General features: G+C 35.5%; 1 protein-coding gene across 5 annotated transcripts in view; it reads right to left on the reverse strand.

Annotated features, from left to right (window-relative positions):
* tbck (TBC1 domain containing kinase) overlaps window positions 1-26,521 on the reverse strand; it is a 255,240-nt gene that overhangs the window by 15,965 nt on the left and 212,754 nt on the right. For all 5 annotated transcript variants that reach the window (XM_039759207.1, XM_039759206.1, XM_039759204.1 and 2 more), the window contains 2 exons: window positions 20,240-20,415; window positions 7,618-7,777 (listed from right to left, as the gene is read on the reverse strand). In XM_039759207.1, the coding sequence (XP_039615141.1) occupies window positions 7,618-7,777; window positions 20,240-20,415 (336 nt within the window). The remainder of the gene's footprint in view (window positions 1-7,617; window positions 7,778-20,239; window positions 20,416-26,521) is intronic.

Genomic DNA, 26,521 nt, shown 5'->3' on the forward strand with positions numbered 1-26,521 from the left:
ATCGCATGTAACTGTGGTTGCAATGATCTCCTCATTTTTAAAAAAGTAAGGGCCTATGACACCATGCGATTACACAGCACACCACACTGTAACGTTGGTGCTGTGTAATGGATGCTGGTAAAGCTCAAAAAGATTTTCCTGTGCCCAGTAATGGAAATTCTGTTTGTTAACATACAGTGCATCTGGAAAGTATTCACAGCGTGAATTGCACAGTGTGGAAATTCACTTTTTCCACATTTTGTTATGTTACAGCCTTATTCCAAAATGGATTAAATTCATTTTTTTCCTCAGAATTCTACACACAACACCCCATAATGACGTGAAAAAAGTTTACTTGAAGTTTTTCCAAATTTATTAAAAATAAAAAAACTGAGAAATCACATGTACATAAGTATTCACAGCCTTTGCTCAATACTTTGTCGATGCACCTTTGGCAGCAATTACAGCCTTTTTGAATATGATGCCACAAGCTTGGCACACCTATCCTTGGCCAGTTTCGCCCATTCCTCTTTGCAGCACCTCTTAAGCTCCATCAGGTTGGATGGGAAGAGTTGGTGCACAGCCATTTTAAGATCTCACCAGAGATGTTCAATCAGATTCAAGTCTGGGCTCTGGCTGGGCCACTCAAGGGCATTCCATTCTTATAAAAGGATTTCACTTGTTGCACACCACTGCACTGCTCCATTGTAACTAATGGAAAAGGGTTCTAAACGAGGTGGCATTTGTCCCAAACAACTGCTGATGCCCCAGGGTCGCCAACACCTAGTTCCAAAATTCCCAGTTTCCCTGCGCTACCCTGTACTTCTACTGAAAATGTTGGGGGATACAGTAGTTTTTATTCAAAGTTCTGATATGGACAGGGCTCAGGCATCAGGAAACTGGCCTGAAGTCCAGACCTGATACTACTTTGATTACAGGGTGGTCCAGATCTAAATATGCAGATCCAGATTGTCTGGATGACTTTGATTTATGCGGGGACGATTCCAGTTCGGCGCAAAGACGATTCTTCATGTCATCAGTTTGCCACTTCTCGATGGCCCGGGATTTTTCAGGTGATTTTCTATGTAATAAACTTAATAAGTTATAGTGTAGTGAAAATTGCATAATTAGATCTGGACCACCCTATAGTTTGCTCCCAGAACACAGAAAAAATCTTCTAATTCTATAACTTCATTATTAGTATTCTTTTTGTTTCCCTATTCTTATCTGCAAATGTATTTTATTAGGTTTCCTTTTAATTATTCTTTATTGTTATTCTGAAATGCTTTAACTTTAACTTGGACAAAGAAATTAGGTTTCTAAGAGAGTGGAGGGATTTCTTTCACTATGATTCTACAGTATGGTAGAAAACACAGACCATTTTCACTTATTTGAGGAGATAATTTTATTAGTAATCTTTCCTTTTTTTCTTTGATGCTTTTACCTTTTCTATGTCACCTGTCAAACTTGCTTTGCAGACACACTTATTCTTAATTAGCTCCAAATATTCTACACAGCATCTTCCTAATCATTAAACTTTATTAGCAGGAACATCACAGAGCCTGCTCACTCATAACCAAAATAAAGTAAAACTTTTAACAATCTTAAAGCTGAAATTGCTTTTTTTTTTTTTTTTACAAGAGACTTGTTTACACTTGAAACAGAATTAAGAAGAAATAGGTGGGACAGATGTTAGACACATTAGATAAGTCCATTTCCTTTGTAATATCCCAGATGATTTCAGATCCAGGTGGCTGCTGTGTAATTACAGTTGGAAGACAATATTAGAGACTGAACTGATTCTGGCTAAAGTATATCCTCTAAAATAGGATGATAATGAGTTTGTGTCTAAATGTTTTCCTCTATTGCCAACATGTCTACCCTAACAAAGTTATAATTGCTGATTATTTTACTGTAACTGCATATGTATGCCAGTTATTCATGGTTTACTTCTAATTCCTGCCTCAGTTTGCACTAATAACTCTATACTTTCAAAAATAAATAAAATATCCAACACCACATGGACAGAGTATCATTGTTATTCCTAAACTGACTACTTCTTTACTGACAATATTATAGTGTCATGCATGCAGTAATCCTCTTTAATAAAAGCACTGTGTGCGTCCAGGTGTCCGTGTGTCTCTTCTGGTGAAGTGCGCATGTGTGGGCCACACGGCACATGTTCAGTCTCTTCCTGTGCATTCCCTGTGCAGAGAGAGAGACAGACACACACACAGGCACGCAAGAGACAGACACAGACACGTGAGAGACAGACACACACACAGGCACGCGCGAGACAGTCATACACAAAGAGACACACAGGCGTGCGCAAGACAGAGACAGACACAGACACAGACACACACACACGCACACGCACGCACGCGCGAGACAGACAGACAGACACACACACACTTGCATACACACACACACACACATACACACACAGGCACGCGCGAGAGAGAGACAGACAGACACACAAACAGGCGAGACAGACAGACACAGACACACACAGGTGTGTGCTTAACAGAGACAAACACACACGCACGCCCGCGAGAGAGACACACACACACACACACACACAGGCGCGTGCGTGCATTGTTGCAATGTTACTTTTCTTGGTGGTTTATTAAATTACGGATTTTTCAAATGTTCATTTTTTTCCCTGTGCTTAAAACTTACAGTGTTAGTTTTCTCTGTTGTTCAATGTTTTCTTAGTGTTATTCAATGATCTTACATTTAGTTTACTATTACGCTGTGCATTGAATGGTATAATTAACTATATTTGTGCTTAAAAACTTAAAAATATATATATTTACATTCAGTTCATACGGTCTGGAACGGATTAATTGTATTATCATACAATCCTATGGGGTAAATTACTTCGGTTCACGACCAAATCGGGTTACAACCAGAGTTTTGGAATTATGGTAGTGAACCGAGGTTCCACTGTATTACTGTCACACAAAATTACAGGCATTTTACGGAAATACAAACCTTATTACTGAGAGAGAAAATTAAAGGCACACAATACAGTGACGCATATTACAGCCACATACAAGGTCCCTTGCCATTTAATATAGACTGTTCCTACTAATGTTTATGCACTACTGTTCTAGCGCCCGTTATTGTAACGGGCTTAATGTCTAGTGATGTTATAAAGTTATAGTAATCTTCTTATAGATGCAGTAGTTACATAACCTTAACTGACTTACAATCACTTTGCTAAATAACAAAAATGGAGAAGAGCTACAGATGTGACAACAGTCACAGTCCCCCATGAATGCTGGCTCCTTTCTTGTACCGACAAATCTCTTGGTGCAGCAGTGCCAGCGATAGCTGTGAAAATAGCAAAAGATGGCCGTCTGGCTTTTTGTTGTCTTCTCATCCTAATCATCTATAGCTAATAAAATGTTTGCCATCCTGCAAAGGAAATGGGTCATTCCATATCAAATCAACTGATTTCCAGAAATCCCACACCAAGTGTACCCATGTTATCCAGGAGACGCTCTGCAAAATTACTTTGTCGTAAGATCAATACTTTTGAAGATACAGCCAATTTTGTAAGGGGAGATGGGTGTCAAATTTGACATGGCCATATCTAAAGAACTAAACCACCTAGAAGGCTCAAATTTGGCAAACTGGTACCGATACAGATATAGTATGTAACAAAATCAAAATGTTTGGTCCAGATGACACCACTTGCTAACAGCAGACCTTCTAACTGATGCAGCCTGCTGGACATTCTTCCATGTTTAGATACATACACAGGACTTTTTAAAAGGTTAAAAACAAACTAACTGCATCAGGGTTTGACTAGCAGACCTCTCAAATGTGAAAAAATTATTTTGGGTCTAATTTTCAGACCAGATTAATGCACTGTAGAAATGTCCAGACATTTAAAAAAAATATTTTTCCTGTATCCTACATGGTCCCTTCTTTCTCAATAAACAGGTCTTACATTTCTCATGTGAATCTTTCATTTTTATTTTCCATTCTAAACATGGGTTAAATTCATCATTTGTCAGTAATGATAATCATCAAGTTCTTCATCACTAACCTGGGCATAGGATTAATGGAAAAATAAATCATCAAAGGCACATTAAGCACAACACATGAACAACATCTGCTTGATTTATCACTAAATACAACACTAGTTATAATGAAATGTTAACATCTTGGTATTACAGCAGCAGGAATGTGACCCATTTCATTTCTATTTCAATCAAAGTGCAAAGCGTAGGGCATGATCTTCTTTGAGATCAAGATGGTACTGCCTCCCACTGACCGTTGTAGGTGCAATAAGCAGTGCAATGACACACTGTAATGGCACCCAACAAATATTGGCTCTAGGTGGCCAATGAGAAGACAATGCAGGACAGTTTAGATGCAAGAAACATATTAGGATGTCTGATTCTGCTTCACTCTTGTCACGAATCACACCAATCTAACATTTTTCATCATACATGCACCCAGCATAGCCTCCAATAAGACACTGGTCTAATGTAAGGGATTCATCTGATCTATCAAGAGTGTGATAGTGAGAGGGCAGGATCTCAGCTGCTGCTTCAGTGGTGAATTTTTGGACAGTCAATTGACTGTCCTCACCAGACACCCAGCTGACTTTGAGTTTGCCATCTTTTGTAGGGATGTAACAGTGGTATTCTCGAGTAGAAGGTACTTTTTGGCCTTGGAGGATTGCATTCTCTGTTCAGCAACATGAGACAGGACATCATCATTTGATATGAAAATAAGTTTAACACTTCTGATAACATACTGATGGAAAACTCAATGATTGCCATTATTAAAAAATGGCACATTCAGCCTATGTTTAGGATGGAAAATAACCATGAAAAATTTGCATAAGAAAAGTAAGGTTTGTGTTTTGAGAAAGAAGAGACAATGTAGAATAAATGAAAAATATTTTTAAAATTATCTGCGCATTCCCACATGCCATTAGGGTGCTCTGAAAATGAAACCAAAAATGATTTTTTGGATTTGGCACGTCTGCTGTTCAAACCCTGATACAGTTACTTTTCTGTTTATTGACTTTTCACTAAGCCTATATAGTTACCTGAATAAGGAAAAAAAATCAAAAGTCGGTGAGTTGGTTACAAATATGTGTTTCTAAGACCTAAACATAGTTAAGCCAGAAACTCAAATTAAAGTTTGGTCAAGTTCAAGGGGCTGCTTTGACCATGCAGGGTCATCTGGACCAAATGTTTTAATCTCATCACATACTATACCAATTAATGCATCATCGTGCAAAGTCTGAGCCTGCTCGGTGATTTAGTTCTTGAGCTATGGTCTTGTGAAATTTGATGAAAAAAATGAGGCCGGATAAAATCAACGACCACCCGGTAAACTGGCTGTATCTTGGAAAGTACTAATCTTACATCAAAAAATTTTTGCAGGGTGTCATTGATACACCTCATCAATTTTCCAGAATTTTTTCAGTGTGAAGTGCTTGAGCCATTGGTTGATTTGACATGGAATGACCCAAATGCGATACATGCACTACCCACTGGCACATTCATTAAATGTAGTGGTGTATGGAGAGATTGGAGGGTTGAGAGAGATAAAAAGGAAAAAGAATTAATTGGACAGCAGTACTTCTTAAAAATCATAGAGCATCACAAAAAAATTATACTTTATGAAAATTAGATGGATATGTTCTTTTCTGATATATAGTATGTACAATCTCATTTTTTTATTTACAGTAAGTAGGTCTTCATAGTCATTACTGCCGGTAATTTGTATATTTTTAACTAAACTTTGTGACTCCACCATGCTGGAAAAGTAACAACTAACTAATCATATTGCTTGACACAAATATATATATTTTAGACATTTGCTATTTATTACTTTGACAGTTTTCTTCAAATTCAGGACTGCTCCACAGTGAATGGACTGGGGGAGACAACATACAGAGGGAATTACCTCCCCTGGATTGCTAGGTGGCAGCCCCCCTGGATTACTACAGCACCAGGGATTCCCACAGCGTACGTTGGGAATTGGAGTTTGGTGGCTCAGCCTTGTTGGGTTCCAGGGATGCTGCCAGTGGGTGCTGCTTGACTCCTGAGCCCTATGTCATCGGGCTCCCACTTTACCTGGAAGTGCTTCTGGACCAATCTTGTGGACATAGAAGGAGCCAGCTGCCACTGCTCAGGAGCCAGAGTCACAAGGAAGGTGACAAAGCTTGCTGTAGGAGGAGTGGAGGTGGAAGGATAGAGAGACAAAGATAAAGAGATGAAGAGAAAGGCATTGCTGTGTGCTGCTTTATTGTGCTTTGTGTTGTGCTTATAAGAAAGAAACGTTTGGGAAGAGTTTCCCACAGCAAAATAAAACCTGAGTGCTGTAGTTGAGTTTGGGGAGCTGGAGTGCCTCCTGCAGGCCACAATATATATATATATATATGATGCTCACAATCTCAAATGCATTTTGAGGTTTTGTGGCTGTCCATACACCTACCTCCTGCAGCTGTCTGCTCATGGTTTGCTGTTTTTTTGTAGTGGATACTGAAGTCTTGGCTACTCTTAAGCCTCACTGTTACTTACTGATTTTTCTCTCATTCCAAGTACTACATGGTGGGGTCTTAACAATGATTCAGCAGCAGCTATATAGCTGAGTACAAGTAAGTGCAAGTATGCCAAGTTAAACATTTTTTTAAAACAAAGGTTTAAATATAAATAAGGATTAAAATGATAAATTAGCACATTTGTCCTATACAATTCTGAATGTGTTGCACCTACTACCAGCATATTACTAACACTAAAATTTGCATAAGAGAGGTATGACATTTGATGTCTTTAATCTAATTTGCAAATTTAATATGGAATTTAAGCAGGTTATTATCTAAACATGCAAGAAAATGAGCTTTCAAATCACAGTATCATACCCTTCCAACAAAAAACTTTGCCAAATTCCAAATGGTTACCAAAATGGCATATTGGCTTACTTTGGTTAAAATGCAGGTTACTGACAGCTAAATATAACTTAGGTTTAAAATATTTAAATTAAGCATTTTATGTGCAGTAGAGGTAAAGCTTATATTGTACACTACTAAAATAGTAGTAAGATAAAGAGTGCAAGCACAACATGTGAACTACTGCAGTGAATTTTAGAGTGGTTTTATTATGTGCTACACTGTGCCAGTGTCTAATGTTACCAGCCAGTTCAAAATAACATTAGTATGAAAGAACAATATTGGAAATCTCATAACATGAACAATAGGAGGTGGGTCAAGATGGCTTGCCATTCTAAAAAGAAGCATTGGTGATTATGGTTTCAATCTAACAGTTTCCTTACAAGATGAATTGAATAAAAACATAGGCCACACAAGTTAGAAAATGAAAGGAAAGAAAATAAAAGTTTGAAAAACGATTTTACAAATGTTCTTTACAAATTGTAATCATAATGAATTGAAATGAAAACAATTCATCCAAAATATGATAGCTACTTTAATTAAAACAAGAGTAAACAAATGAATACATTAACAACATGCTGGCTACAAATATGAAATTAACAGTACATATACTTATCTATATAAATATGCATTTTAAAAAGGCATGATTTTTGTTTAAAAAAATTCTGGATAGCTTTACCAATCAGTGCCAATTCATAAATAAACAAAGAACTTACAATTGCTGCACTCTTCATTGCCTGGCTGACAACCACGATGACTCTGCCCTTGAAACTCTGGAGAGTAGCAGTGTTAGGACACTGGATCAGTTCTCTGTCTTGTCCAAAGGCTGTGCTGTATGGAATGTTTATGCTCCCTGATATGTGACCTCGATTGAAGCTGCATAATATCGTTAAGGTTAAACAAAATGTAAAACCCTGAAAACGCCTTTTCAGGCAAATGGGGGGAGCAAAACTAAAATCTAATGAAACAAATTAATTAAAAAAGTAAATGATAAATGGATTCACATCGGTCTCATCATGAACATACACCAGGGCTGAAGATCTGTTGTTTTACTCAAAAAGCTTTACGCTAGATCTGACTACTTTTCTTTTTAAAAATGATTGCATTTCATTGTAATTAGTAGCTAGTAAGTCCTTCCCAGTCTCTCTTCTCAGTTACCATTGATGAGTGATGCTTGGCCTTGTTGCCATTTTTAATTAGGATTGCACTCCTGATCTTATAATATTATCTCACATAAAATGGTACCTCAAACTAAATAGGTGATTTTAAACCTGTGTAAGATGTTCATTATATTTCATTAAAATCATATAAAACAGCCATCTAAATTATTAAGACTCTGGATTAATTTCTATAGTTTAAAAATGTAATACAGAAAAGAAAGAGTTTCCTGTGTAAGGTAATCACTAATCGAGCCACTTGATTTTCTGTATCAGTAGCAATGGGAACAAGGCAGAAACTACACCTGGACAAGAACACACTTGCATGCTGGCTCAGTTCAGAGTCATCAATTGACCTGACGTGTATGTCTTTGGAAGAACATGTACTCTCAATACAGCAAAGCTAATCATTGTGGTATCATGGGAAACACCAAAACAAAATGCATAGTGGGGCAGGTCAGCCAAAGGGTTTTGTAAAAAAAAAAAAAAAACAAAGAGCAAAATGTAACGAAGTAGGAGTTTTCTTCACTGGCCTGCAAACTGTACTATACATATTCAGAGTAAAATAAATAAATAACAATTTTAAAAAATAACTATGTAAAAAAATATGTATTGATATACAGTAATTGTCACATATTTTCAGAAAAACTCAAGTATTGACACACATTGCTTTAACAAGGTAAAAGTTAAATTAACCTTACCCGAGCCAAGTACAATACATAAACTAGTGGAAAAAAGAACTTTGAATGAAGAATAAAGCTGGTTCTATTATCTAAAATGTGACTGAACCAAACAGAAAAACATTTGAAACATTGACCTGTTGAAAGTCATAGGCTGGGGGAAGACTATAACAAAATTTCAGGGTCTTTGAATGTCCCTTTGGGGCACTGTCTAGCCCAACCTTGTCAAAGTAGAAATGCTTCGGTACCATCAAGACACGATCTTGATCAGACAATTCCTCCTGGGCTTAAGAACCCCATAAAACAGCTTCAGAGGTTCTGGAAATGGATTAGGCATAATGTTGTTTTGTTCAGTAACTCCCCGAATACTCCCAAAACACTGCATTGTATATTATTAACAGCACTAAGTTTCTTCTGTAAATCCAATGATGTATGATTGAGTTAAATTAGTAGTACTACAGGATTAGTAATTTCTCATGTACCCAGTAAAGTGAAGTTCAACCAACATCCAACATGCAACACATTGCCATTGGGTGTGGTGCACAGAAATTAATCAATATGACTAGAAGACTTAGATTAGTCATAAATCCATTATTTTCTACAGGGTAAGATGCTAGCATAAGGGCAGAATACTGCATACAACTGGCACTAGCAATTATTGTATCTGTTTATAAAAAGAGGTAATAAAGAAATTATAGTGAAAATGTACTCTAACGCAAGCTATGTCTCAAAAATACTGTACATAAATGTTGTATTTTAAAGCCCATTCACCCTTTCAAAATAGGCTTGGCATACCCTAAAGGAAAATGACCGAGTTCACTGTGATAAAATCAGGGCAACAGTTCCAGCTCTGCTCACTGTAAAATTCCAGTTTGAACTGACAGACACAATAACAAATAGTATGATATATTGTGCCTCATACAGATTTTAACAGATCCATTAACTTTTCTCTCAAAGCTAAAATTAAGATGTTTGTTCTTAACTAGCTGAAGCTTTCAGGTACATGTCCATTAAGCATTACTCAGCTTTTACTGGACTGGCATGCCTAAACGTGTTTTTATCTTTTTGCACACTAGCATTACCAAGGGCTATAATAATAAAAATACAGAAACAGGAAAACTCTACTCTAACATCTCCACTACACAATATGTGGGTACTGCCAAACTAATTTGTTTTTATAATTGCCCTTTAATAATCTGATGAGTAAAGACTGTATTGAACATGTCCCTCAAGTAACTGCTTTTATCTAAATTAAAATGTCTAGTATGTTAGGCACATATCTTTTTTATCAACAGACTGAAAAGTAACCTTTTTTGGTTTTAATTTGGTCATGGATACAAATATTTAAATTATGTTTGAACACCCATTTAGTTGTGTATATATAAACATCCATTTAAAATACTTAGCCTGGCTTCTCTTAAAGCAAAACATTACCTTTAATAAATACACCATTAAAATATGATCCTTTAAAAACAATCAGTTAAAATTTGTTTTTCATAGATTTTCAGCATTATCATCTAACAAATGTCAGGAAAATAAATAAAAAATATTATTTAAAGTCATATCCTTTTAATTATGCCATTGGCTCACGAATGCTTGAATAGACCAATTCACTTTAATTAATGCTTTAAATAGCTTTATACACATACAACATTATCAGCAATATTCACAGTTGTGCTTCTAAGTTTACATACTCTGGCAGAATTTGTGAAATATTGTTTGGAAAATATAATTAATCATGCAGAAAGCTTTCCTTTTAATTGCTCTGGCAAAGCAACTTCTTATCACATAAAGGTCATAATGATAACTAAAATCACCCAAATGGACCTTATTCAAAAGTTTACCTACCCTTGAATGTTAGGGCTGACAATAAACATACAATTTAACACACACAGGTTCCGATTAAGGGGAATTATGGGAGAGTGTCCATACCTGTAAACTCTTTGATTGTAATCAGCGTCTTATGTATAAATACTCAATTTAAAATCATGCAGAACTGCACTGACTTTGCTGGGTAAAGAGCCATGGGGAAAGCAAAAGCTCTGTCAAAGAATCTACCAGAAAAGGTTGTTAATTTGTATAAAACAGGAAAAGGATATAAAAAGATATCCAGAGATCTGAAAATGCCTCTCAGTAATGTTCAAACTGATAAAAAACTGAAAGTTAGGGATCGTATTTTTTACCATGCCAGAGTAAGTAAGACCAACCAAGATTTCAGCCACAACTGTCAGGATCATTTGTTAAGATGCCAAGAAAAACCCACAAGTCACTTGAGCTGAAATATAGTCTTCTCCGCAAACAAGTTGTGCTGCTTTCAAGATACACAATAAGGAGGCACCTGAACAAAAATGGGCTGAGCAGGCAAGAAAAAAGCCTTTACTGGGTTGGATAATGGATGGATGGATGTACCAATGCCACAAAACAACCCAATTACAAAATACCAAACAACATCTAGACAAGCTTAGAGTGTTGAGAACAAAATTGAACTTTATGGTCACAACTATAAATACTATATTTGGATAGGATGCAACAAGGTCTATGACGAGACGTACACCATTCTCACTGTGAAGCATGGAGGTGGATCTCTGATGTTCTGGGGGTGTGTGTGAGCTACAGCAGCACAGGTAACTTAGTGAAAATTGATGTTAAGATGAATGCAACATGTTACATTGGAGAACAATTTGCATTCATCAGTCTGGAAGATGTGCACGATAAGTACATGGAGCTTCCAACATGACAATGATCCCAAGGACAAGTTGACCCTTCTGTGGCTACAGCAGAAATAAGTGAAGGTGCTGGAGTGGCCATCACAGGCTCCTGACCTCAATATCATTGAGCCACTTTGGGGAGAATTCAAACATGCAGTTCATGCAAGGCAACCCAAGAATTTACAGGTCCTGGAGGCTTTTTGCCAAGAAGAATGGGCAGCTCTACCACATGAGAAAATCAAGGGTCTCATCCACAACTATCAAAAAAGACTGCAAACCATCACTGATGCCCACAGAGGCAATACACATTAGTAAGAACTAGGCTTATGCAAACTTTTGAACAGGGGCCATCTCATTATTTTCCTTATTACTATGCTTTGTTTAATGGTTGTGCTATTCTATGAAGCCTTATAGTTCAATTTGGGTTCCATTAAAAGTAAATGAAATGTGTTTTGCTTGATCAGTCATCTTTTCTTTAAAGTATGGTTATACATCTTACAAATTCTGCCAGGAAATGTAAACTTATGGGCACAACTGTATTTATGTGTGTAAATTTAGGCTAAATTTACCCAAACAGAAGTATTTGAGCATGAGCATGTATTTGGAATATCAGTCATGGTATCAGATGTGAAAGAGTCCCTTTATGCACACTCAATCATATGCAAGCAGTCAGTCAATCTGTCACAATGGATCAATATTTGGGTGCTCTTTTGTTGGAAGTAATTAAAATTATCCAGCCTTTTTACCTTTTCTCTTAATCATGAGCCATAAACAAGACATTCTCATTTGTTCCTATTGTACCAGACAGACTTACTTGGTGATGTACAGTAGATATGCTACTTTCACAAATGTTTGTGTCAAGTACTAAAATCAAAATTACAAGTCAAGCTAAGTGTTTATTTTCAGTAATATAGGATTGTTTTGTCCTTTGTTGTCTATTCTGAAATGTGTGTTGGTGTGTTTCTCAGATAGCATTGGGCTGTAAGATTAAAGAATTTATTTTCAAGTAGATTGTACATGCTGCAAAATATACTACTCCTTATGATGTAATAAAGAAACACTATGTCATGTCTTCATTATCACTTGACTGGATCACTTGACTCCGTTTTCAGTAGTCTTCCTGCATTAAATAGTAATAGATTACAATAAATTAAATATGCTAATACATGGTGCAACAAACACATCGTACTTCAACTGGATCAAATACATTGGCTTTCTCTTAAGTAGGAAAGCATGACATTATCTTCACATTTCTGTGATGGCCTACAAAGTTTCACACTCAGAGATACCTGTCATGTATCTATTGGTCTCTGGATTTCTTACTACTGCACTTCAAATACTTTCCTAGGTTTGCAAGACTCCATCATACTAATGTATTAATAGTACTTGAAATTCATGTTCTTCATGTCATTCATGTCTTCTGTTTAAGGCCAGGCAGTGCTTTTTCTATTAAATAACTTGATTTTTCTGTAAGTACCATACTGATGCTAACTCCATTGTGCTGTTTATCAACTCTGTTAGTCTACTTTTATATTTTCAATCAGTTCATATTTAGTTTTACAGTCTCTGTATAATTTATTATTACAATTTTTACTTGCGTTATATAATAGTGCTGATTTTAATTATATTCTTTTTGCTCTTTAAAACTGATGAAAAGTTTCTATGTAAAAAAAGATAATGATGACTGGGTCTGCAGAAAAATGCATACACATTACAAATATTATAAAAGTGCTGTAATTCTTGTCCTGTGTGCATATAGGGAACTGTTAACTAAGAGGTAGCACCAGGCTTGGCAAAGACAAATGACTAGAGCAAAGTAAAAATTCAAAGAGGACAACAGAGACTTCATTCCTATGTCAGTAAAAGCAAATAGATACTAACAAAGAATCCAAGAGAACACTACTCAGAGAGAGTTGTGGGGTTGGGAATAGTGGATGTAGCACTCTTAGACAATACTTGCAGTGTGTTACCAGTATGTTACTGGGCAGACAACCAAGGTTACACTAAGAGTATCCAAAACTTTACTGGATAGCAAGCCCATGGAAGAGTGGTGGAAGGCCAATGAAGTTCCTCTAGACTGGCAAAGGGTAGAAGTCCTTTCCAAAAGGAAAGCTTACTTTTCAACCTGTTGTGACTATTAATACCTTATGATTGGACAAGATCTTTTAGAGACTAACCTCATTAAAAATTTTTGCTGTACATTTGTCTGAGAAAGTTTAAAAAATGATTTTAAATCAATCAGTCCATATTGCAATATAAAATCTATAACTGGAAAAAAATACAAATCACTCAACTGCAGACCTCTCTTTCCCTTTCTATGCCTGTGCTTCAAATAACCTCTCACTGTTCTTTTTAGATTTGGCATGGGCTTTCTTCCATTTTGGCTTTTTATTCAAATTGGCAAAAGCTGATAAAATTTCTCTAGCTTTTTTTTTTTTTTAAAGTGCATAAAAAGTGCAGCACAAAATAAATAAATAAAAGGCCACATGCCGAACATTAGATGTTAGAAGAATCCTGCAAGATCTCCAGATTAACATCAAAGGATCCGCCACAGTCTATGTTAAGAAGAAAGAATCAGATGTCACAAAGACTGAGCAAACTTGATATATGTGGAAGATCTCCAAAAAGATTACCTGGGCGCAGAAAAACACTTCTAATTAGTGTACTTTTGCCGTTATTTGTTTAGGAAACTTCACATCTTGTAAACAAGCTTTTACAATTTAAATATATATGAGGAGTTGAAATTTTTTTAAGTAGCACTGTACATTTTAAATATACTTACAAACTGTACATGTGTTCCTCCATCAATCTTTTGAACCCACCATTTCCACTTTAATTTTACACGTATATATATATATGTGTATATATATATATATATGTGTGTGTATATATATATATATATACATATTTAGTAAATATTTTATAAATACTATACATATAAATAAAATGTCCACCTTAATAAAAGCATAAGTGTCTCTGCCCTGTTTCTATGTTTCTGTCATTTCAATAGACAGTTCATCACAAATGTTAAGGCTGCTTTTACAGATCTCGTACCAAATGCCATATAACAGAGACATATTTATTGCAGGGTGCAATGTAAATGTTAACTCTGAGGTCTGTGTTGATTACTTAGATTTCAACCCGTCTTAGACAGGTCGGGCAGCTAATAAAACTAGATATTTATATTCAGTAGCTCGTGCTGCACCCTCACACAGAATCTTGGGTACTAATCCTTTGTCAATTGCAGTGTCCATCAATTCTGCAAGAATTGTTCTCTGGATGCTATTCCTCTCACATTTGAAAAATGTGTTTGTTATGTTAAATAGCAACTGTAACTTGGCCTTTTGTAAGTGATGTGAGTGGGTTCTTGTGTGTGCCAGCTAATGAACTGATGCCCTCTCCAGGACTGATTCTCACCTTGTACCCAGGGCTGCCATTAGTGTTGGATTGGTACTAACATTTTGGTATCAATAGCAGCTATTGTACTGGTACTGATATTGTATAAATGCAAATAAGGGATACTCCATCTCACTCCAGACTCTCTGGTGCACTGAACAATCATGTTGCACCACATAAACACGCCCCCTTGCTTTGCAGCACTCTGTGGTTTCTTTTTTGAAATTATTAGCATGTTGAAGGTGGGGCTACAGTCCTGTAGAGTCTCCAGTATGACTATGAGTGGGTGGGAGTTCCCCATGTAGTCTCCAGCATGTTGAATAGCAGAAGAACAAAGTGCTGAGAACAAGGTCTTTTAAATATGCCGTTTGAAAGTAGAACTGTTGATACTGTGCAGTTTCAAAAGAACGGGTTTTGTGTTAGTTTTTCAGTAACAGATGCTGTTCATTGTACCGATAAGTGTAACGACAATATGTTGAATTAAATTAATTGCAGTGTTCAATTTCCCTAATTCATGCAGCAATTAGCCTTGCATTAGATTTTCTAAGAATTGCTCTTTTTGCATGACAGCTAATACTACAGCTACAGTCTATTCTAGGTAGTATAAAGATTATTTTGCATTTTTCTGTGTACTGAGTTCCAGAGAATAGCCCATGTATTAGAAATGGGTTTCTAAGCTCACCCAGACTTGTTCTTCCCTAAAATTACATGTTTGACTGACCAAAAGTGCTCTTTTTGTCTGAACAGTGAAGCTTTCTTTAAAAATATGAAAAAGAGAGGGGCAGAGAGAGGTTACTTATTCTCCTACAATAGCTTAAAATTGGTAATACACTAGTTTTGCAAATCAGTGTTTTCTATCAACCTACTATGTGAATAAATTAGGTAATACTGTATATAACATCTGAGCAAATCTGTCTTAACACAAATTACATAAATACATTTTTAAATGATGATTTCAATTTTCACTTAAATCATATTCTTCAGTTTTCCCATTTTCCATTTGATTTGACATGGAGGGAAAAGGCTTTGTAGATCAATGAATAAAATATCCTAATTTCATTAAATTTTCAAAGCAACATATTTGGCAAAAACGAGCTAGAGACTGAAAATGTTTTCATAGCATTCTAATGTCATGTCATTTACATGTCGTTCCCTTTGTCACTTTGCTAACTTTTAAGGATCCAGTAAATGAAGATACTATCTGAGACAGATACCATTATATTAGTTCTGCATTGAGGTGTTCATTAAGCAAAACACACTGTCATCTACAGGGATCCTGCTCACATAAAGACAACAAAAGACAACAATCCCACAGTACATTCCCTAACACGAGCCAAATGAAACACAAGCTAATCTGGCAGCTTAAGTCCGCTTTTAGTCATTTCTACAGCCACTAGTGTTAATTCTGTGTGAAATAGAAAGAGAATTAATATCTAGACAACTGTGATATTTGAAGCCATGAGAATGTCTTATATATCTACTGGAGAATGACTACTATAAATGAAAAGCACTGCTTAGATCATTTACATATTTATAAAGATTTCACACTGATAAAGTAGCTTGAATGCATTGCCGATTTATAAGAATGGTCATAGAATCAGCTATTATTAATATGATCCTTCTATATGCGCACTAAAGAGTAAACAGACAGAAGTAAGTACTGTTAAAACAAGTAATTGGTCTCACTTTATGGCAAAGTTTCATAAATGCAATGACCTGGAGGGGCAAAATCTCTAATTGCTAATCAAACCCTGCTATGTGTCCCCTCCCTTGGTAATGGAAGGCCAACTTACTCCAGAAATGGACGTGAATGTCATGTCTACCAAAACAATTAAGACGTCCAATAAGAAAACTACTACAACACAATATGAGGTGCAAAGAAGGACGGTGAAATGGAAGTGAAAGGCCCCAGTTGAGAAAAACAGAAACAATCAATTAACATTCCAAAACAAAATAGCTGGTCATCAAGTCCTGAATATCTCTGTGGAGTTTAGCTGCAATCTTCCAAAATACCCCTTTTGCTATAGAAAGATAATTTTAAAGCCAACGATAATGATGTACCTTTTGATGCACACTCATGGATGATATTTCAATAAAGAAAAATCCAGTGCTAATACCATTAATGCTTATATGTTTATTAATAAACTGCAAAAAGATATACTATTAATATGAAACTAATAAGGCAGAAAAGTTATAATATGAATCTGTTAAATTAAAAAGAAAATTAATAAATAAAAAGTATATGCCTGAATTGGATACAACAATTAATGTTATCTGAAAATGCATTCCGTACATATTATTTTGAGAAAAGAAAAAAATGACATGAATCCAAATACAAAAGAAAAATGTATCTGCGTATTTAAGAAGAACTCTAATACCATAAGGATCAAATTTAATTCATTAATAAAAAAAGATGGTCAGAAAAAACTGCTGAAATTTTAAAACAATAAATGACTGTCTAGTACCACCATGAAAGGAACTGCTTATTCTTTTCACGTGCCTTGAAAAATGTTCAGTAGTTACTTTAAGGAAATATAAGACACCCTTCCCTCGTTATCATCAAGTGTATTTCTGACAGTTTACTCCCACCTGTTATCTGCTCAAAAACAACTGCTAGTGTGGATGAAATGAGATAATTCAGCATTTCCAATAGGCAAAGGATTATTATGGCACCCATGAACAGAATTTATTTAAAAATAGACACTGGTCAACATATTGGTTAAACACGAGTCAAGCTCTATTTATACTGTGTACTGTGTTTGCAGCTGTCAAACCACAAGTCTTTTTACTTTTCTATCTGCATAATAAGATAAAATATGTAAAGCAAAAATTTAGCAATATTACCTGATGACAGGAGGCACTAAGATAGACCTAGAAGCCAGTTTAAAGGTGCTTCTTTCCATTACAAAATAGGTTACCAGTAGTTTTAAACAAAAATAAGAACACATACTTGCTTTAAGAAAAGAAATCTGCCTTTAAATAGAGCTGTGTTAACAGTAAGGAAAAGTTTGCTGCAACTCATTTATTAATCATGGCAAATTCCAAATACAAGCAAGCCAACAAATTAAAATAAAGTAATATACAGAATGCCTCAATATTAATGTGGATTTGGTACAATCAGGCACATTCTGCAAAGGCTTTTTATTTAGGTTTTGGACAATGTAATATATATCTTTTTTTTTTTGTAAAATAAAATACTATTTCTGTGATAACTACTATAGATATTTATTTTAAAATTATGTGACTATACTCAGGAAGACCATGGCAGTACGGTGCAAATTACTGCCAAAATCATACAGACATTGAGAAAGGTGAATTGTTAGAAACAGAGTATTACTTTGGTCCTTTTATTTATTATGTTACAATGTGTCCAAAAGGGAATATTCAAAGATAAATAACCATAAATTTTAAAGATTAAAAATGTATTTGGGCAATACTGGGCATTTCAAATGCAACTAAAAAATAAATAATGAATAAATTTAAAATTATGGCATATTTCTCAAAATAATTGACTATTTGACTCAATTATAAATCTTCATGTGAAAACAGAATAATTTTTTTATCACAAGTCTACAGAGCCTGATCAGGCAGACTGAGGAATAAATATTGACATTGTGGAACAGAATTTTTAAGATTGTGAGGAATTTGGTAATATTTTGAGTCTTAACTAACTTGTGTAAACAAGTAAGGGACATTGTGAAGAAAAAAAAAAGAATCACACTAAGGATTTCGTCTTTAAATGTGTATGAGGACCTAGAAGTAGTAGCGGCAATGGCTATTATAGTGTTGTGCTCCCTGGTAGACACTACTGAACTTTGACTTGGCTCTGTCACAAAAGTGGGGTAGGTAGCAATTTTTTAGAACAAGAGAATGCAAAGGTGCCAGTAGGTGGAACATAAAGTAGAGAATCCATAGTTTGAAACTTGGACAACCAAGTAGCAATTCTTATGAACTATAATAAGATTTGTACAAAGCAGAAAAAACAGTGTTGATTTCTGCTTATAGGTCTGCTTCTGATGTTAACCTTCAGCTAATACAAGTTCTAATGGAGGCCATTTGACTTTGTTCTGTCTGTGCCCTGTCTCCCATTTAGTGTTTTCTCTAGAAGCAACAAAAACACAATGGATAAAATGCTATAAAGAATGTTTTAAAGAACAGTGCTCAAAGATGGGTCTACCATGCCATTAAACAGAGGCTAAATACAAGAATAAATTAAGATATTGTGTAAAATTACAACTGTAAATTAATTGTTATAGTATGAATAACAAGCACCCAGCTGAACTGATCCAACACCAGAACATAGAATGACTTTTTATCCTCACCCACAACAAGTCTAAGTGACAGATGGGAACACTGTTCTTAATGGAGTAGAAAAGTAAAGGATTTCCAAGGATATATCTATAGTCATGTACTGTATCCAGACCAAAGTATCACATTCTAGTTTTTATGTGTCACTGCATAAAGTAAAAGGAAGAATCCTTAGTAAGATGGTGATAATTAGAGGGAATATATTTGTGCTCTATATAGCATGGTGGTGCAATTTTAGGAATGCTGCCTCGTGATACTAGGTTTGATTCATGGCCCAGTCACTATATGTGTTATGCCACATATTCTCTCTGCATAAATTTCTCTTTGGGAACTGTTATTCTTTCACATTCTACTACACATTTCTGTTAGGTTATATTGCCATTAAAATGGTTCCATTATAAGCGAATGTACATCTTGCAATAGACCGTTATGCCGTCCATTGTTGACAAGTGTCTAGTGCCAGATGCTCCTTAAACAAGCACTAGCCCCACAAGATTCTAAAATTTGATAATGTGAGAAAGAATAGTATAAAAGAAGTCACTATTTTCCTTTTTATGTGCATCCCCCTTATTGTTTCAGGAGCAAAAAATATATTGCACAGGCAATCTATAACTCTTCTGGTCCAATCACTGTCCATCTGGAAGTATCAAATTCCCTCTCAATTTGTATGGGTTTTCTAGAGGTACTCTCGGTCCCTCTTGCATCTAATGAAATGGCTGTTACACTGTTCAGTGAGTGAGCTTTGTGATGGTATTGACCAAGGTAACCATGCACCCAACAGGCTGACCTTTCACAACAAATAACTGGAATAAGTGAGTTCAGAAGAGAGAGGGACATGGATATTTATTGGCTCTCCTATAATGGTATTCTGGGATCTTGAAAACTGTAATTCTGTCAGCTTGCTACCTTTTCTAAAATTAAAAAAAGGTCAACTTTTGTACTCTCTTTTTTACATAAACTCTCTAGAACAATAAAACAAATGAAAGACTAAACTGTTTTAAGTTATATCAAAGCTGTAAAACTTGGTACTTGAGTGCAATACATACTTCATTTTGCTAATTGAAGACAGTAAACATGTGAAAAGGATACTCTTCAGAATTACGAATATCAACCACTAGTATCTTCGGCTTGCCGGACTTGGTCTTCTTAGTAGGTGTCTTAAGGTGGCTTAAGCCGGACAGCTCACAGAGATCTATCAAATCTTCTGCTGAAATGCGAGGTGTCACTTCAGCCTTCAGCTCATTTAGTTTAATAGGTTCCCGAGACTGGAGAGGAATAAAGAAAAATTAATGCAACCATTATTTTTAATATGAAGACAACATTTAAAAAGCTACTAGACCGGGGTGGGCAATGTCAGTCCTGGAGAGCCGCAGTGGCTACAGGTTTTCATTCCAACCCAGTTGCTTAATTAGAAAACGATCCTTGCCAATCTCAGACCTTATTTAATCTTATGGTTTGTTAGGCATAATAAATTATACAGTAAATAATAAATAATAAAGGCAATATTAGGTTCTTATATCATATATTTTTTTCCTTTCCAAGGATATCCTCCAAATGATTTGAAGCCTAAAACGGATAATCTTCAGTTTGTTACATTTTTCTTATAAGTGTTTTATTAAATTAAACAGTGCATGATGAACACACACAAATGTAAATGGGAAAAAAAGAAAGAAGAACTACAGGATTCCTTGTCATTTACATCTTATTGCTAATAAGGGGACATTAAAACAGTGAATGGAGCGGTTTAAGATTGAAATAAGCAATTAAGGGTGGGGAACCTTAACATTCAAGACCACCAAAATGAAGCATCAAAATGTCACTTGAGTAGCAAGTGCTTTTCAGGTTTACAGAAACTTCGCCTTCATGATATTTCTTCCCCACCCCAGTAACTTTTAATACCCACAACCAGACATTTTGAGTGTTGAAAGTTTCTAGAAAAAATAAAGTGAATATTTGTTCTCAGTGTTCAAAACTGACTTTCCTAGTTTGAACATTTTTGTAGCAAAATGATAAAAAAAAGTTAGCCATAGTGCATCAATGAAATGTAACGCTCTGTAAACATATACATTTTTATTTCGATTAAATGAATCCGAACGATTTTACAAAAATTAATATCACATGCCGTTACATGTGAAATACAATTATGTACTAAATTAATATCTTTGTAATTTTAATATTTTACAAAAAACTATTTCAGTTTATAAAATTATTGATTAAAACTCAAAGTTCTGTGCGATGCCTCTAAGGAAATTAATTACATTACGATGCAAAAATAACGCTTTCAGTGAGAAAGTAATACACAATGCGGTGAGTAGTGACGCAACAGTTTTGATATTGTGCTGTCTGCAAGGTGTTGATGGTTCTTCAACAAGGCCACGCACCACCAATAATGAGGCGGCGAAAACCGTAAACGCACATCATGAAACTCCTGTAGTGCTGGCAAAAAAAACGTGCGAAATCCAATACAATCGTACAATCATGGATTAAATTTTAAGTACAATACTCACCTTTTAGGAAGACAAACACGCATACTATTTTCAGTGGAACATGTTCATCTGTGAGTCGTATAAGAACATTACGTGAGTGAACTTTTTTATTTCCAATGTTGGGTAAGGTTTATTACATTTATAATTACAATTATAGATATATACATAAATACCGGGGCAAAATATAGTGGTGGCGAAAAGTTGGATTTGGTGAAAATTGCCAAGGGCGAAATGTGTTGGGGGCGAAATGTGGGGGGCAACTTATCTGGATGCCGCTTTTTCATCAGCAATAATTGACTTCTCATTAAGAAACTGGGTTGGAACAAAAACCTGTAGCCACTGTGGCTCTCCAGGACCAACATTGCCGACCCCCTGTACTAGACAATACAAGTTCGAAATCTAATAAAGCAGCATCCTTAAAATGAAAGGAATATTTGAATAAATAATAAAAACAACTGGTATGCAATGAGCAGATCTGTTCCTACTTCATATTTAATAATGCTGAGACAAGATAGTTAAAAGCGTCAAAAACATACTTTTTGGAAAACAAAAATACACAGTCTTAAGAAAAAATAGTTTTTTGTTCAAAATCTTTTAGTGAGTTTAGAGAAAGCATCATTTTTGTCCATCCTTATTTAAGCAAAAGTTAAAAGAAAAAAAAAAAAAAATTTATGCAATTAATCCAAAAATGCATGAACATCCTGAGAAAGAGTAAAACATTTATTAGGATTATTTACTAGTTTTGTTCCCCAGATTGCTTTTCTCAGTACACAAAGGTTAAGAGGAAACAGAAAAATGTGTATTTGAGGAAAGAACAGAAAACAAAAGAAAAATTACTCTCTATAAAGTTTCCTGCTCTACATTACTAAAACAAAGTTGCAATTCAACAATAATAAACCGTGTACACAACCATTCAAAATGGCAATACATTTCCATGTTTCACATTCTTGTCAAGATGAATGCTGCTTCTCCTCATTTTCTCTCTATTTTGTTTACAACTACTAGCCTTATCCAGGAAGTAGTCAGATGAACTTCATTTTTTCCTTCTTAAATGTGTAAGCTACATTTTACTGATAAATGTTTACCTTTTTGATTACAAAACTGAAATAATTTCCTGACTAGGGTACAGACACTACAGAAAGTCAAACATGTTACAAACTGTAACTGTACTGCAAGTGTAATGGTGTGTAGTGTGATCAGCTCACAAGTGGAAATATGTACGAACTAAACTGAGGAAAATATAAAACAGATATTGTTGGGTAGTTTAGTGAGTAAACACTAAAAGCCAAAAGAAAGCAGCTAATGAAAACCTAGGATTAAATAAAAGACAGGAACTGGCCACTTATTAAGAAACTGTTTGAAACAAAATCCTTCAGCCACAGGGGTTATCCAGGGGCAAATCTGAGAATAACTGCTCTATAGTGTTTACTTAAATAAAACCTAATTTGATACAGAATTACTTTATTTTGACTAAGAAGAAAAACAACAACGTCCCACTAATTATATATAAAAAAACACATCATAAATAACGACATGAAAAAATTTTCTTGATGGAGGTACTAGCTGCCAAATGACTATAAAACGTACACTGCATTTCAGCAGGCAAAGCATTGCAAACACAAAAACACTTTTATACTATAATTATTTTGTGCCTCTTGAATTTTGGATAACTGCATCAAGAATTTTCAGGGTAAGCTTTTAAAAATTTAGTAGCTGTATTAAGGAATCACTGATGGAAAGTCATTGATGTATCCTCTGCATATATCACACATTAACACTGCAGTATGCTGCATTTCAGTATTCTGATGCTTACACTGATTTGAAAAACTACTGACTAGTTCTATGATTTTACTGAATAACAAATCCTCTGCTGAAATGTTACTTGATTTAACTTCAAAGCAGTGAAACTTAATTATATTGTTTTATGTTACAAAAATTACCTCAAAAAGAAAAAAGTACTATTTGCATAAGTATTAAGTCTGTGTTGCTTTACACAGGCAAAAAAAAAACTAGAAAACAAGGATACATTGGGAAATGTTCTAGTCAAAGTTTTTTCTTCTCTATCATAGTATATATTAATTTATTTTTTTATATAAATTTTAAAAATACTTTGCCCATTCTCCAAGTATACAAAAGGGCTGTATGGTACCACAGACCAAAGGTGAAAGAAAAAGCCTAAGGGCTCATTTATACTTCACACTCAGGACATGTACGCGCACGCATCATGGCTGCCACTCATTCCCAGCGTTCATTTGATGTGTCCTCTGAGCAGGTCCTCAGAAATTAACGCGACATGTGTGCAAGTTGCTGTACCAGCAAAAAGTCGGGGGGTGCAGTGTGATAAAAGTTGGAATGTGACGTCAGAGTCTCTGTTTAACATCTACATGTGACAGAAAGCCTCTATGTGGATCCCATGGGATTGATGTGCGTGCATCAATGTTTGATGAATTGTTCGATGTGGTGAAGCAAAATGGCGACATACAGATGCATTTATGGTGCTTTCATATTCAAGCATCGCTTATTTCCGATTGTAGTAACACGATACATTTTAAAAGTCTCATATACTATCTTTTGTGCCGTCTTTTTTTTGCAACTTCACAACAGCAACATAATGTACAGCACTGTATTTCAGCCACAGACAAAAAAAAAAATGAAGAACATGGTGAAAACATGTATTTTGTGATTAAACTGGAAATTTCGGCTTTAATCTCGAAATGTCCTCTTTAACCTCATACTTTACTTTATCATTAAAGCAGACCGTCACAAACGTCATCCCAGTTTTCAATCGCTACAAGATTCTTGGACCTGACAGCAGCGGCAAACAGCAATAGATCACCACACAGAACACATTAAATGCATGTCATTCCAACTCTCTGAAAATTTACAATCTTTAGCTTTATACGTGATATCACTTTCATGATGAAATGCATTAATGTATGTACAATATGTTACATTTTACAGATAAATTGCTAATTTCATTTAAATAATGAATACTGTAATAATTACAAACATGGGGGTGACACGGTGGCGTTGCTGTCTCGCTGGGAAGCTGCTATTCCCTGCTTGGAGTTTACATGTTTTCCTGCTGGGTTTCCACACTGTGCTCCGGTTTCCTTCCACAGATATTCAGATTTGGGGATTTAGTGCTGCTAAAATGACTCCAGTGTATGTGTGTGCTTGTATTCATCTTGCGATTAGCTGAGGCCCCGTCCAGGGATTGTTTTGGCCTCATGCCTAATGCTTGCTAGAATGGACACATCCCTGGACTGATGGATGAAAACATTAAACATCCTTTTCAGAGATATTGCGGTAAGGTGTCATCGGAATTTAATGGGTGCTCCGGGCAATTAACAACACAGAGAAGCCGAACCTGTTCTCACCGTGATAATACCTCACACTGCCAACTGCTGGATTCCTCCAGATTTACGTAACGTACGCACGCAAGTATAAACAGTAAACGTTTCCATAGCAGGAGCGCCTACTACAGCATGCGTCAAGTGAAGTATAAATCCGGCCTTAGATGTACCAAACAGGTCCACATTGAAGTGGCAAAGGTTTCGATTTAAGCACACACACTACGGTTTAAAAGTTTAGGGTCACTCAGAAATGTTCATGTTTTGATTGAGATTGATACCTTTTATTATCAAGATATCACTAAATTCATCAAAAATATAGCTACGGCATTATTGATATTTACAATAGATATTACTGCTTAAAATGACTGATTTAAAATGTATTATTCACAAACAGCTGCAAAGCCCCACACTACCAAAAACATCAGAAAATGATAAAAGGCAAAATGTGCAATAAAGCAGATTGAAGCACCACAAATAATCAATTTTTTAATGCATAGATAGTATCTCTATCTTGCTGACGATACAGTATTAAAAGAACAGATCACAATTTTTTTTAATTATTAATTCCTTAATTCCTATCAATCCACAAATAGATGAGGACAACATGCAGACTCCTTGTAGAACCTGGCACACTAAGGCAGGAATGACAGCTCACTCCACCTACCTTAAACATCTGTAATGTACTTACTAAATTTCATAAAGATACAAATTAAGGAACAGCCAGGTAATTTATCATTCAACCTCCATACCACAAAGGTGTTTTCTTGACTTAAGTACACAAATATTTAACATTATTTATTTGAGTACAAAGGCTTCCATTTTAATAACATTTTTTTAACTATAAACATGTCAGGTAAGCAACCCTAAATAACATACAGTATAAGTAACAATGTCCAGAGTCTCAATATTATAGTGGGTCTGCAGCTGAGAAATTAGTGGCCCTTTTTTAAATAAATAAATGAATGGCCGGTTTGACCTCTGTGGTTGTGCATGCTCGTTTACTTATTTATGGATTTTTGAGCATGGCACTATTTTGGACACTATTTTGTTGGGTTGTTTTAATAAAAGCACTTTATGCACTACCCATTGGTATTTTTGTGTGCTGTGCCCTCATCTGTTGGCTCATCCCTCAGGTATGTTATCAGCAGAAGTGGGTTCAAGAGGCTCTCCAGAAAGACCTGGTAGTGTGGGGCTGACCCGCACACACGCACTGACCTCATTTATAACTGTCTGGTTTGGTGCTTCCTCTGTACAGGCAGAGGCCAATCTGAAACACATCATCAGAGCCTGTGAAAGGATCATAGGCTACAATTTACCTCATGTTCAAATCCTATATGAGTCCAGTGTAAGGAAGCAGGCAGCAAAGATTATTGCTGATCCAACTCACCCAGGGGATCACCTGTTCAAAAGACCTCCCTCTGGCAATAGTCTTTGTGCAGCAAAAGCTAAAACAACACATCACCTAAACATTCTCTTTCCATGTGCAGTTATTCTTACTAATCAGGTTTGGGCTACAACTCAGTATCTTT

Source organism: Polypterus senegalus, chromosome 7 (genome assembly GCF_016835505.1).
Source record: "Polypterus senegalus isolate Bchr_013 chromosome 7, ASM1683550v1, whole genome shotgun sequence".
Taxonomy (NCBI): domain Eukaryota; kingdom Metazoa; phylum Chordata; class Cladistia; order Polypteriformes; family Polypteridae; genus Polypterus; species Polypterus senegalus.